We start from the raw sequence: 13,727 nt of genomic DNA on the forward strand, positions 1-13,727 counted from the left end.
GCAGTTAGCTGAGGCCACAAGAAGAAGAGGCCCTAGAAGAACAATGGATGATAAGATTAGATTTTCAAGACTAGGCAGAGACATGTTTTCCTTTACTGTCTCTTACAGAGGAGGGAGCAGATACCAGACGAGGTCACGGAGGTACGGGGAGGATTCGCAGCAGACAGCAAGACTGCCACGTCCATGCGAGAGAGCGATGGCTACGATACTCTCTGTTTTTGTCTCCCTATATAATGTTGTACAGCCCATGTGAGGGTTATCCTCTCTGTGAACCAGATGCTTGATTTCACACAGAGGTCCACCAACTGAATTTGATCAGTTATGGAACGATTTACCTCGACAGGCTCCTTCACTCGCTGCTTTTAAACCTCCTTTAAAACACACTTTTACTCCCTGACCTTTGACGCACGCACGAACACATCCTCCAACCACACACACCCATATTTTGCTCCATTGCGGTTTATTTCACACCTCAAACATTTAGAAAAATATTAAGCAAATACAAGTGATCTGCAATAAATTACAGGTAGTAAGAAAATAAACTACTAACTCTTTTACACTACGTCCGCACCTACACGGGTATTTTTCAAAACGCAGCTGTTTCGTCCACGTAAACGGCGTTTCGAATCACCGAACACTGAGATTTTTTAAAACTCCTTTTTTGCGTTGACGTCTGGACGAGGAATACAGAGTTCATCACGCAACGTCAAAGGTATGTGCCTTTTTTCACATCACGCTGTGCACCACGTTATTTTTTACATGAGATGAATTGCAGAATGGCAGATAGTCAGTATTTTGTCTGTATCTGCAGGTTTTACACACTTACATACACACACGCAGTTAATGTCCCACTATTTAGAAAGGTATAGGCGTCATGGTGTGATTATTTTACGTGTAGTTGTTTTTTTCCTGTGTAATAATATTCAACATTGCTGTCAATACATTTGTCAAAAAATGCCTCTCTGTGCAAAATGGGTTTAAAAACATAAACAGCTGTGGGATCCTGTTTGTCCGTGATTTAGACAGGGGGAACAAATCGTGGCAGGCTCAGCCTGATGTTATTTGGATCCCACTGTAACTTTACTGTATGAAGAGCTAACATCTCCAAAATGTCAGGAGTAGTTAGTCATTACAACAAGTGTTTGTGAAATAAAAATCAAGAATGTGGGATACTGTTTGTGATTTGGAGAGCCCAGTGCTGCTCCTGACGCAGGGAAAAGCAATTCTGCAGGGGAGACCTACATTGGCACTTGTGCAGGTGAAGCCAAAGGGAAGATATGCTTCACCATATTTCCTAGTCTTTGGCTTGGAAGGAAGTTGGTTTGGATGCTTCATCTCCCCCTTTGCGTTTTTTTGACAGGTTTTTGACGGGAGCCCCGTCAAAAACCTGTCAATTATGCTAGCAGCATCCAAGCATTCTTTCTTTTTTTTTTTCCTTTTCATACAGTGCCCCCCCCGCAATGGCTCTGCGCCCCCCCAGAGGGCGGGCCCCAAACTTTGGAAAGCTCTGTACTAGCTAAGCTTAAAAATAAAGTTGGATATAGAAATATAGCCCAACAATCATGTTTTTACAGTCCCTTGGTCTCAGCCTCAGATACTCAACAAATCAAAACATCTGATAAAAAAAAACATTTTTTTTCCTTCATTTCTGTCAAATAATTCTGTATGAAATGTTTCTAGCTGTTAGTGTCATGGTTGCTAGGCAACCTGAGCAGTGCGATGGAAGTTAGATCATTTTGCAAGTCTCGGACTTCCGCCCTTCTCGCTCTTCGGAGTACTCCGAAGTGTGTCTGGTGGGCCTTCACCATCAAAGACTCAGAAACAAACTGTGACAGGAAGAGATCTGGCAGACCCAAAGACACAACTGAATCAGAGAACAATTTTCTGAGAGTTAACAGCTTGCGTGATAGGCGGCTCACAGGACAACAGCTTCAATCGCAGCTTTATAATGATCCTAGTAAGTCTCAGTTTCAGCTGTGAAGAAAAGACTTCGACTTTGTACAGAGTGAGAGGCACCCGGAACCAAACAGCTACCACAGCATTCTGCAGCATCATACAATACAGAGGCTGCAGCTGCAGATCTTTTTTCTACTACCTGGAAATTTACTTTAAATGTTAGATGGAAAATGTATTGCTCAGTTTAACCAAAGTAAGAACAAGAATCCATAAACCTTCATAAAGACAAACATCTCCCAGAACATTGAGCTGCTGAAGTGTCACTGAAGGGAAAAACTATTTGTCCTCCTCCATCCAGCAACACCTGAAAGACCTGAGTGGAAGCTCCTCCCTACACTGTGTTTGAAGCAAAGCACCGATATCCTTCGACCTGTTGCTCTTTAAGGAAACACAGCTGGGTTCAGGTCCAGGCTCTGGATTAGTTTCAGGGTTATGTCCAGCTGAGCCTGGTACGCCCCACAGCTCTGGGCTTTAAAACAACACACACAGAGGTATGAGTGTGAATAATGATGGAGCAGTGATGTGAGTGCTGAGCTGTGACATGGAGAAGAGTCATGGACAGTTAGAGATGGTCATCTCACCTCTGAGCTTTGGTCTGGCTCTCATGTTCCCCACACAGAGTGCTTTTAGAGGGAGGGACTCCCTCCTCTCTGTCCTCACACTGATCCATGCTGCTGAAAACGTCCAGATGAACAGAATCAACTCTTTGGGGATTTACTGGATGATTGAGCATCAAGACACTTTTTAATATTTTACTATTTTCTGAAGCTTTTTACCAACTTTGTTCAAATTGGTCTGCTGTCATTTTATTGTTGACAAAAAGAGATTTTGAGTTTGAGTGTTGACGTTTCCATGTGGGACTGTTGCTGCAACACCAGGATGTTACTACAGAATACACTTTATATTGTGAGCACTTGGATGTTAGTCCAGTGGTCCTAAACTGACACACCTGCACCTGGATTCATTCTGACCAGATTTTAACCCAACAGTGTTTCATACTTAATACATCAGACACAAACTCTGCAGCTGTCATTGTGTGCAGTGCGTGTGCAGTGCGTGTGCAGTGTGTGTGCAGTGTGTGTGCAGCGGGTCACTGTGTCCTATGAGTGTTATACTACAATAAACAGAGCCTGACCGCGGGCATAAAGAGGGCAAAAACCCACTTATGCTCTAAAGATGAAGTTCTGTTTCTCTTCAAATGAGCCTCAGAGCATGTGGAGGGTCATTGAACGCATCACAGATTACCTCAAGAACAACAGGCTGAAGAACATAAAAACAAACGCAGAGTTTCTGTCTGATGGTTTGAACATGAAACAGGAATTATTGAGCAAAAACGGCCAGTTTACTAATTTATGATCAATCATCAACGCATTCACCTACAATACACGAATGAACATCACCAGTTAAACTGAAAATAACCTGCATACAAATACGACAGCAGACTATAGCGAACGAGCAGAGAAATGCATTTTATAGATGAAGTGTTGGCAGCGACTCTTAGGACAGCCCTGTCTCACTGTCAGCAGTTAAACAACATCCACACACTGGAAGCCCGTTTGCGTCACTAAAAAAAAGAAGGATCCAGAACTCGAAATTTCGATTTATTAACTTGGAATTTTGATAAAACTAACTCAAAATTAAGAGTTAGTGCTGTCAATCAGTCATTTACGTGAATGACGTAATTTCCTTCTAACCCGGAAGCTGAAGCCCTCAGCTACAAATGCTACAGCTAAGACACCAGAATTACAGCCAGTCATAAATGCACAAGTCGCTGATTATTGTCTGTGTGGCTTCACAAATGATGAAATCCTTCTGTTATTAGCTGAATCACATGGCGTTAATATCAGCTAACGTACTCTCGAAAGCGCCGATTTGTTGCGATGCGGGTTTGAGTGCGCATTGTAGCTGGATTACTGATTGGCAGAACTAACTCGAAATTTCGAGCTACTTTTCTCAAAATTTTCGAGTTATAAGTCGAAATTTCGAGAATGGATCCTTTTTTGTGGCGGAAACGGGCTTCCACAACAGACTGATGGAGGCAGGAGAAGCTGCCTACAGACATCAGTCAGTGGATCCACAGTAACATCGAGTTCAGCTGCTGATCATCAACTGTTTCTGTCTCGTTCCCAGACTCTGATCTCACATAAAACGAAGCAGATTTATGCTGAAACTAAGCTGCACACAGCTGATGTCAGCCAGGAAAACAGTACAGACTGCTAACGTTACCTTAACTTCGAGACGATCAACTGCGCCACAACATTCACGAAAGCGAAAGTAAAAGCGACGGAAGGAAACGCCCAGAGAGGCGTTTGAGGGACGGTCAGAGTCAGGAACCTCAGAAACGCATCAGGCTGGAGTTTAATTCTGTTTTCATCTTTAGAAACATCTGGAAATAGTTATAAAAACGCTGCGTAATAAAGAAAAATAGTGTAGATTAGTTTGAGTTGTGTTTAGCTGAGCTGTGTCTTTAATCTGAAGTTCATTTTGTGGAGGAGCAGCAAGACTTTCAGTGTTACTCTCAGAGAAAGCCTCCCAAATGTCTGTTGTCTTAATAGTGGAATTATCTGGAAAATGAACCGGTTCTTATGAGCTGCTTTTCTGTATGAGCAGTCAAAGCATTTTATACAGCGTGCTTCATTCACACAAGCACTTCTTTTTCTAACAATGACACTATGATGGATGCATCGGAGAGCAAGTCGGGGTTGCCCAAGGATACCATGGCGTGCAGACTGGAGCAGCCAGGGATCAAACCTCCAACCTTCCAGTTAGTAATTCTACCTGCTGAGCTACAGTCTGTACTTCCTGAACAACACACCCTCCTTTTGTTTCTTTATTTCCAGTAGCAACCAGGACCATAATGAACCCTGACTCCAACAGACACTCAGGATCCACCTGCCCAGTAAGTCACCCGCTAACTGCAACTATCAGAGCCCTGACCTTCTGCAGAGACGAGTCACACTGAACACAGCAAGTGTCCCTGCTCTCAGATACAAAACCTGCCTTTAAAAGTTCAGAGTAATGAAATCAGCAGTTCTGATTCTAGAATCTGTAGTCTCATACACTTTTGTTGTTTTGGTTCACATCGGTTGATATTCTGCTGCAAACAACTAATGAGAACATTTTATAAACCTTTGAGTGTCCATCAGGATCCTGTAGAAACAGCTTCCATCTCAAATACTAAACATCATTATTTACATTCTGTTTATTTATTGTTTTAAAGTCACTCTAGCACAGATTTCTTTAGCCGAATGTCTTTCTGTGTCTTCCATACAAACATTAAACATGAAAACACTCAACACAGCAACACTGAAAGCATTTGAGTGCAACTTTCATTCAAATCAAACTTTATACACAATTACAATAATGGAAAAAAGACAATCTAAATAGTAATACACAACAACCACTGCAGAAATAAATAAAAGAAAACCAAACACAATCCAGACATGAATACACAAATATATTTAAATCTATATATTTATACATTTTAATATGATGTAAAAGAAAACAAATACAAAACCTATCAAACTACCAATATAAAAAAAACAAGACCAGAATCAGAGAGACTTTATTCATCCCAAGGGGCAATTAACATACAACAGAGCAGCATGACGTTGAAGATAAGCACAATAAGAGTGAGATAATAAATACATATATACAGTTTTAAAATTAAAGTGACTGAAGGTGAATAAATAACTGTAAGTGACTAAAAGTGAGTAAAGTGTTGGTAGTATAAGAGTGTAGTTTATGTTTCTGTGGGAAATGTTCTTATCAGCTGGAGTTAAAAAGCAGAGCTGCTTTGGGGACAAAGGTGGCGCTCCTCCTCCTCTCAGTCCTGCAGGAAATGCAGCGGAGGCGTCGCCCAGAGGGGAGCCATTGAAATGCAGGGTGAAGAATGTGAGAGGGGTCGTTGATGATTTTGGCTGCCTGTCGATGAAAACCTGCAAGAGTTCTGACAGGCAGGCCAATGATTTTAGAGCACACTGATGCTGCAGTCTGTTCCTGTATGAAGGCTGAGGGAGTGGAACCAGCAGCTGATGGAGAAGGTCATGATGCTTTCCAGGAAGACGTAGTAAAAAGTCATCATGATGGGTGTGCTGACTCCAAAGGAGTTGAGTTTCCTAAGGAGGTTTAGCCACCATGTCCCCTGCATGCTGGTAAGGCCTGGTTAACACACACATCAGCATGAACAAAGTGGGAAATGTGTTTCTTCTAATTTTGTTACCATTTTTATTTAAGAAAAAAGCATTAAAAGTGCCAGGACACGTGTAAGTAAGTAAATGCCAAACACAGCTTCTTATCATTGCAAACTCTTATGGCTGCAAATGTTTTACAATAAAAGCAAACGTAAGCATTTGTGAAAACAACAAAACAGCTCAATGATTTGCTAAATTTGTACTGTAGCATCCATCCAGAGGGTTTCCCAGGTTTTCACTAATGCTGCTAAAAAAGCTGCATGTACATGTTAGCAGGTGTAACAGGCCCCGGGAGGATGGACAGTGTGCACCAGCTGGTTAGAACAAAGGAAATAATCAAATAAAATCATCGTTTTATTTCATCAACACACATAAAGGCCAGTTCACAAAAACTGACAAGCATTAGCTAGCAGCTAACATGTAAAGGACGTGTGCAGGAGCCTGGATGCAGTTTGTGGAGTTTATATGATCAACATAGTTTTTGGGTTAAAGGTTAAAACTATAAAGTTATGGCTCACTTGCTTAGAGTTGTATTATATGGGAAACAGTGCTTACAGACTGACATAGTTGGATTTCTTTTGCTTCAAATGTATGCTTTTATTTTGATAGTCTGGCAGAGAGAGGAAGTTAGCTGCCTCTCAGTCTCTGTTTGAACTGAACTTTGTAAGACTTTGATCCTTCTGGATTCAGGCACGTGTAGCTGCTCTGGACATTTGTACGGAAATATTTAAAACTGGACTCCTGCTGATTTTTGGAGAAACAGGGACTCAGTGGAGCGTCGAGCTGAGGCTTCATTCACTGCAAAGCTACAAAGTGCATTCATTTATCTTAACAAGCAAAGTTGATGTGACTGAAAAAACAAATATTTCTATTTTTCTGAACTTTCATCAGCTTGCTGAGCAGAAACATCTATGAAGAGTCCAGTCAGTGATTATTACTCATTAGAAGGGAAGATGAAGAATCCTGGTGTTGGAAGCTCACACTGTCACGGTCCTGGGTCTTATGACCCAGTGTTTTGAGTTTCAGTTCTTTTGATGTTCATAGTGTATGTTTAAGCTTATTAGGTTTCCTATGTTCATTTGCTTATTAGCTCCCCCTTGTGTTTTCAACCCCTGTGAAGTCTCCCTTGCCCTTCGTGTGTTTCATGTCTGTTGTTTTATGTTGTCATGTCTGCCTCTCATGTTTCCTGTTTCATTTTGGAGAGATCTCGTGTTTTTATATTATGGATTATGTTTTGAGTCCTTTGTGTTTCGTGTTTCCCTAGATCTCAGTTATGGTTATCTTAGGTTTTGCTCTTTGGCTTTGTCATATGGCTTCCCTGTGTTCCTATGTTCTGTCTCCCCTGTTGCTGTTAAGTTGCATGTTTAGAATTCAGTCAGTGTGTTTCCTGTTTTACTTTGTAGGTCCATGCCTCATGTGAGTGTTTCTAGTTTTGCGTCCCTGTCTCGCCCAGCCTGATTACTCCCAACTGTGCTCCCCTTCTGTGTCTCATTCCCTCGTTATCCCTCTGTGTATTTAAGCTCTGTGTTTCTCTTTGTCAGTGTCGTAGTCTCCCTCATAGCTGTGTGATTTTTCTTCCTCTTCCCCCTGTAGCTCCTTGTGCTTTAGTCTCCCTAGTTTAGTTTAGTACTGTTTTTTGTGTTTCACTTTATGCCAGCATTAAAGCGGTTTTGAGTTTACGTTTTGTCTCCGTGAGTTTGCGTTTGGGTCCTCTCCTGCCTGCCACACAGCCGAACCATGACACACACTGTCTGCACTGTGCATGCAAAGTCCACTGAATGAATGAACCAGTGAATGTAGGAAGTGCCCACTGTTTCTGTAAGTATGGGAGGACCCACCTCTCTCTGCAGATGTCCCTGACACAGGCGGCCCTGGCCAGGATCTGCTCCCACTGGGCGTCCCTCCCCAGCACCACCCTGCTGTCCTGCTGGCTCATTAGACGCTGCAGCTCTGGGTAGACCCGGTCCTTACAGACATGACCAAAGCAGCACACAATCAAAGACAAACAGAAGCTTTGAACACATGAATATGACATTTATAGTAATGCGTTATTATTGCAAACCTGTTTTTTCCACAGAGCGGTCATGAGGCGCAGTCCCACTGCTCTCAGCTTGGGGGAGCCGGCCAGCATGTGCAGACTGTGCAGCACGATCGGGAAGCAAAGCTGGAATATTACAGCACATATGATCAGAGCCAAGTTTACAAGAGAAACACACGGTTACAGCTGAAGAAGGCAGATGTTAGACGATGACTGCTGGTTTGGAGAGTCCAGCTCACTGACAGAGTGCTTTATACTACAGAGCACTGCATCTATCCCACACAGAGGCTGCTGTGGTGGAGTCCAATCCCAGCTCCTACAAACTGGGTACAAGAAACACTGTCTGTGTTCACACAGAGAAAACTGTGTGGAAGACGTGGGAATTTCTCTTTGCTCCTTTGTCAAAGTGCTAAACATCGAGAGGGGAACATTTCAGTTATGTGCACAAACTGATTTACCAACATTTGCAACACACAGTGTCCTGCTAATGGTGCTAATATTGCGACCTCCACACTAACCTAGAAGGGTCTGGCTGCAGCCACTGGGGAGCTCCACAGTAACCGGAAACACGTGACCTCCATGGTAGGTGGAAATACGTTCCTGCATGGATCATCGACTGTGGAAACCTTGCAAGTGGATCGTAAAGGTTGGTACAGAGTCTTTCATGTCTAAATTTGCTGTTAATAATTATATAATTGTAGGACTCATCTAGTTTGCTTACACTGATTACGTTGGCACTTTATTAGTGCTACAACAACGGTCAGACCCCCGAGGCATCTAAACTTTAGTAAGAATGTGCACTTTTGACACCTCTGGTTAGCATTTAGTGGTCAGTTTCAAACATATTTGATTTTTGCTTGTTATGAACAAATTCACTTCAATACTTTTCACGATCTGTAACATCAATGCACATTGTTCCATTTACTGCATATTGCACTTTATTCATGTCTCTCATTCCACCTGCAAAAACATTGTAAAGGTCGTCACAGAGAGTTTTATATATGTATAAATACTAATATTCTCTATTCCATTCTGTTTTATTGCCCAGATGTTAGTTGGCCTTTGTTCAATTGTCTTTTATATGTCAATGGATACGTATGTCACAAATAAGTGTCTTGTGAATTATGTTTTTGTAAAGAATTTTCTCCCAAATCTCTTACGTGCTAACTGTAACGTGTTATATCTGCTAAAACCTGAACTTAAATGTGTATATGGTGTTTATTAAAAAACAAAAACTGAAGAAACTTCTTGAATAAAACATCTTCAAGACACTTAAAGCAGTTCAGACGCTTTTCTTTCCCAGCTCCTCAGACTGTCCACCCTGTTAGCTTGGTTAAGTAGCCATGAAGAGTAGAAGGCCAAGTATGAGTTTCAAACAGTAAACACATTTATTTTTAAACCCTGCAAATAAACAACATTAACATCAAAAGTTTTACATTTTCCTAAATGTATCCCACAATCTGAATATAACACCCACTTCCCCACGTTTGATCCGCTGTGTTAAATATGATTAAGAACAGAATGCAATCATTTGCAAATCCTATAAACCAGTATTTTAAACAAAGTGAGAAAATGAAACATTTAAAGAAAAATATTAGCCCATTTTGAATTTGATGGCAGCATCCTCTCTCCATAAACTAAAGGCTTTACGATGTTTAGTGCTGGACCATGTTGGTTAATGTGTAAACTTCTGAAACGTTCAACAGTTTCCATTTTGATTAACCTGACCAACATCTAACATAGAACACCTTTGAAGTGGACCTTGCAGCCTGTGGATAACTTCAAACACGTCGAGGTCGCAGAGGCTGAACTTTTACCCAGCATCACAAGGAGCGCCATAAACACATGTTACGGTTATTAGAAGGAACCCAGCCTTTAGACATCCCCACAATGACATCGTGACCAAGGGTCTGTTGCATGATTTTTAACATGGCTACAATGTGTCGTCTGCTGAGTCATCGTTTAATACAACAACGTACTGAAAGAGAGCATTCAGCATCTGACTGAGCTGGACTAACCTTCCCTTTCAAAAGTGAAAACTGCAACATAAAACTGGAATACAACCAACTTCTAATGAAATGTAACATTTTATAACATGAACACAGATTCCAGGTGAGCTGTGTCCTCCAGGACTGGATTTACCAGAACAGGTATGAGGACGGTGCCTGACGGGCATGTACGAGCTGGAGTGGATCCCAGCTAACACAGGGTGAGGAGACAGACGACCGTTCACGCTCACACTTATTCACCAGTTAACCTAACCCCACTACCTGAATGTCTGTGAACTGTGGGAGGAAGCCAGAGTCCCCTGAGAGGACCCACACAAACACGGGGAGAACATCCAACCTCCACAGAGACTCTCTCTGCACTAAAAGCACAAAATAAAAATCACACCATCATGTAATTCAAGAAACTGGTCTTAAAAAACATTTAATCTAATATGTCCACATGGAGCCCGTGTTAAGGTCCGTACTGGGCTTCAGAACATCAAGTGAACAACGTCAAATGGGACCTGGGTGCGTTGTCTCCTGATAGAAAGTGCTGAGGATCAGAAGGACTCAGGGACAATACGATATCTGTCCAGCAGAGGGCGGCATTATTCCAAACGGCTCCATCCTAGAAACATGATGAGAAGGGAGCGGCCGAAGAGGTTTGTTTTTTCTTCCAAACTTTATTGAAATTATAAAGCGAACAGTCAGTCATTCCAGTTCAGTTTGTACAGTAGACATATAAGGCAAATAAGAGTAACAATATACAGTGCAGTGAAATAAGAAGGATAAATAAATAAAGGATAAAAAAGAAAAAAGAAAGAAAAAGGGGGGAATGTGACAGACTTCATAACAACTTTGTACTTGAAAGTTGTGACAGCTCATTCGTTAAACATTTCTGAATGAATTTCAATCAATGATAAACCTTTTTTTTTTGGAAGTTAATTTAAGAGAGTTTAAGTAATATTCAATTTCAATCAAAAACAAATTAAATGATGGGGTTGAGTTTTGAAATTACAATTATGTACATGGAATTTCCCTAGTAAGATGGAGCAGCCGAAGAGTGAACTGTCAAAAGTACTGAATATGACGTCACTTATTTATGTGCGAATGTTTAATAATTAAAGTCCATCCATCCATCTTCATCCGCTTTATCCGAGGCCGGCTCGCGGGGGCAGCAGCCTAAGCAAAGAGGCCCAGACCTCCCTCTCCCCAGCCACCTCCTCCAGCTTATCCGGGGGAACACCAAGGCGTTCCCAGGCCAGCCGAGAGATATAATCTCTCCAGCGTTTAATGTATACTCAGTCGCTAAGGACCCCAAAGTGCTTTACACTACATTCAGTCATTCACACACACATTCACACACTGGCAAAGGCAAGCTACATTGTAGCCACAGCTGCCCTGGGGCGCACTGACAGAGGCGAGGCTGCCGGACAGTGGCGCCACCGGGCCCTCTGACCACCACCAGTAGGCAAACACGGTGTTAGTATCTTGCCCAAGGACATTTGGCATGCAGTCAGGATGCAGCCTGGGATCAAACCACCAACCTTCTGTTTAGTGGCTGACCTGCTCTGCCACCTGAGCTACGTATTCTTCCTGTTGAAGTCCCAGTAAGTGTTATTAAGGAATTCTATCTATGCAAAAACTGTGATAATGCATGAATTAAATGTAATCTTAATTGGAAAGTGTGCATACTGATATTAGCTGCAGCTTTAATCTTCTCTGCTTAACTTCTATACGCAAGACACATTTTAAAGGTAAAGTAAGTGACTAGTTACTACTTTATGTTTGTATCTTTATGTAAAGTAATAAATGCTGAGGAGACCTTTCAGTATGTGTTCACCTATGGAAGTGTATCAAGAGTAAAAAGTGACTATACACAAAATGATAGGAGTCTGTCTTTGTGGCTTTCTGTGATCAAAGCTTTATAATAGTATATTTACTTTTAAACATGAGTTATTATAGTTCGGATTTTCAGTTCATGTTTCAAATGCATTATTTGCCATTATGATTTTAATTGTGATTTAAAATGTGAAAATTTTAGCTGTCCTCCATCATTCTCCCTGAGGAGTCGAGTTACGGTGACTTTGTATCTTCTACAAGAGACGCACAAGAGCAAGTTAAAAAAAACTGTAGAGGAAAAGATGGCAAAGTCCCAAGACTTACAAAAGGAAGCAGCACAGACCTGAAGATGCCCCCCTGCCATCCTACTGCTAACCCTCAGTGCCAGCAAAGTCCAGAGGATACCAGACCCTCTGTTATTCATTATGCACCCAAAACGGCTGACAAAAGTTGTTGCTCCCACAAGGAGTTTAATTGTGTTCCAGGACCAGAAACACATGAACAAGAACTTCCCTACCGGAAAAAAAGCTTAGAAAATGAAGGTGGCATAGTGAACAACTCTTTTTGACCAGTTGGTCATTTGTTGCCAGTTTGACGTTGCAACTTAATTGACTGTTGCATGACTTTGTTTGCATTTTGCAGTCTTCAACTCATATTGGATATAAAGAAACATGCAACGTGCACTGAGCTTGTAGAAGTCTAGAAATGGATCTGCCTGTCAGTAATTTTCTATTTTGCCCACCCGCTGTACCTTTCCTATTTCTCTGCGTGTAAATGCATGCCTATTGTATTGACTTTTTTCCTGTTGTGGCCCGTTGGCCTTTACCAAGCTTATCCACTACAAATCTCATGCATGCCTGAGCTAACTTATCATATTTTTCTTTTAGTAAAGAGGTTATGGCGTGCAAAGGATACTGGGCGCCTGGAGTCAGTTGTTGGAAGATAAAAGTTATTTGATTCCTCTTTTCGAACACTGCAGGGGTCACGGTGGCTTTCTGATGAGGTAAGAGAACTTACCATTATAGATTCTGATTTCGAGGTTCTGCTCCTTCTGAAGCATTTGCAGTGCAGAGACCATTAATAGTTTAAAATGTGCGGGTAGGTCAGGGGGTTTATATTGCAAAACTCTAAGGTTTCACCCATTCACTTCAACAGGAAAAAATGTTATCACCACAACACAGATGTTGTGACATCTGTGACATCATAATATCCAGTTTCAGTATATGCAGAAAGAACCTTTATCAGCAATTCTATTCTTTTTGATGTTTTTGTGTACAGCACTCAAGCAGTTACTTCAAAAATTGTTGCTGTTGTTGTATAAACTCTGATTTTTCACAACAGGTCATTGATGCATATCTGCACCATGTCATTGAGAGACGAAAGGAAAGTAAGAAATGTCCTTTGCCTACTAATTTTGATATAAAAAAAAACCTATTTACTGTTCTATAACATTTTTGTATACTTGTGCAGAATGCTGCACACCTGCTCTGTTCAGTAGTTGCAAGCTCGTTGTTTTCTGGGCAGTTCAGATGCCTCAACAAGGTATGTTGAAAGCTCAGAAGTGGTCCAAACAGTTGACTCCTTTCGTTGCTGAGGAAAGAGTTCGGTTCCTTTAAAGAAGACTATATTTGAAAACACCCTGAGACGCATGGTACCTAAGTAAATCCAAATTACTCTGCACTTCCAATCCCACAGATGAAGTTCCCAGTT

General features: G+C 41.5%; 2 protein-coding genes across 2 annotated transcripts in view; both read right to left on the minus strand.

Moving 5' to 3' along the window:
* The window catches only part of LOC143416884 (uncharacterized), a 463,686-nt gene extending 459,453 nt beyond the window's left edge, over positions 1-4,233 (minus strand). Inside the window, exons 1-2 of the mRNA XM_076882531.1 lie at positions 4,183-4,233; positions 2,538-2,627 (exon numbers count right to left, since the gene is read on the minus strand). Of these exons, the coding sequence (XP_076738646.1) occupies positions 2,538-2,626 (89 nt within the window). The 5' untranslated portion in view covers position 2,627; positions 4,183-4,233. The remainder of the gene's footprint in view (positions 1-2,537; positions 2,628-4,182) is intronic.
* A 1,740-nt stretch (positions 4,234-5,973) lies between these two features.
* LOC112431165 (focadhesin-like) lies at positions 5,974-8,602 on the minus strand. The gene is made up of 3 exons (XM_076882574.1): positions 8,212-8,602; positions 7,988-8,115; positions 5,974-6,117 (listed from the first exon to the last, which is right to left on the minus strand). The coding sequence occupies exons 1-3, from the start codon at positions 8,278-8,280 to the stop codon at positions 6,075-6,077; spliced, it is 240 nt and encodes a 79-aa protein (XP_076738689.1). The 5' UTR covers positions 8,281-8,602; the 3' UTR covers positions 5,974-6,074.
* Positions 8,603-13,727: the final 5,125 nt, after the last annotated feature.

This window comes from Maylandia zebra, linkage group LG3, assembly GCF_041146795.1.
Source record: "Maylandia zebra isolate NMK-2024a linkage group LG3, Mzebra_GT3a, whole genome shotgun sequence".
Taxonomy (NCBI): domain Eukaryota; kingdom Metazoa; phylum Chordata; class Actinopteri; order Cichliformes; family Cichlidae; genus Maylandia; species Maylandia zebra.

What these genes read in the sequence shown, in the direction of transcription:
- LOC112431165 (XM_076882574.1), bottom strand. Translation starts at nt 8,280, where the DNA reads ATGCTGGCCGGCTCCCCCAAGCTGAGAGCAGTGGGACTGCGCCTCATG. An exon ending in CCGCTCTGTGGAAAAAACAG is followed by an intron (nt 8,116 to 8,211) that starts GTTTGCAATAAT and finishes CATGTCTGTAAG; the next exon opens with GACCGGGTCTACCCAGAGCT. An exon ending in AGGGACATCTGCAGAGAGAG is followed by an intron (nt 6,118 to 7,987) that starts GTGGGTCCTCCC and finishes TGTGTTAACCAG; the next exon opens with GCCTTACCAGCATGCAGGGG.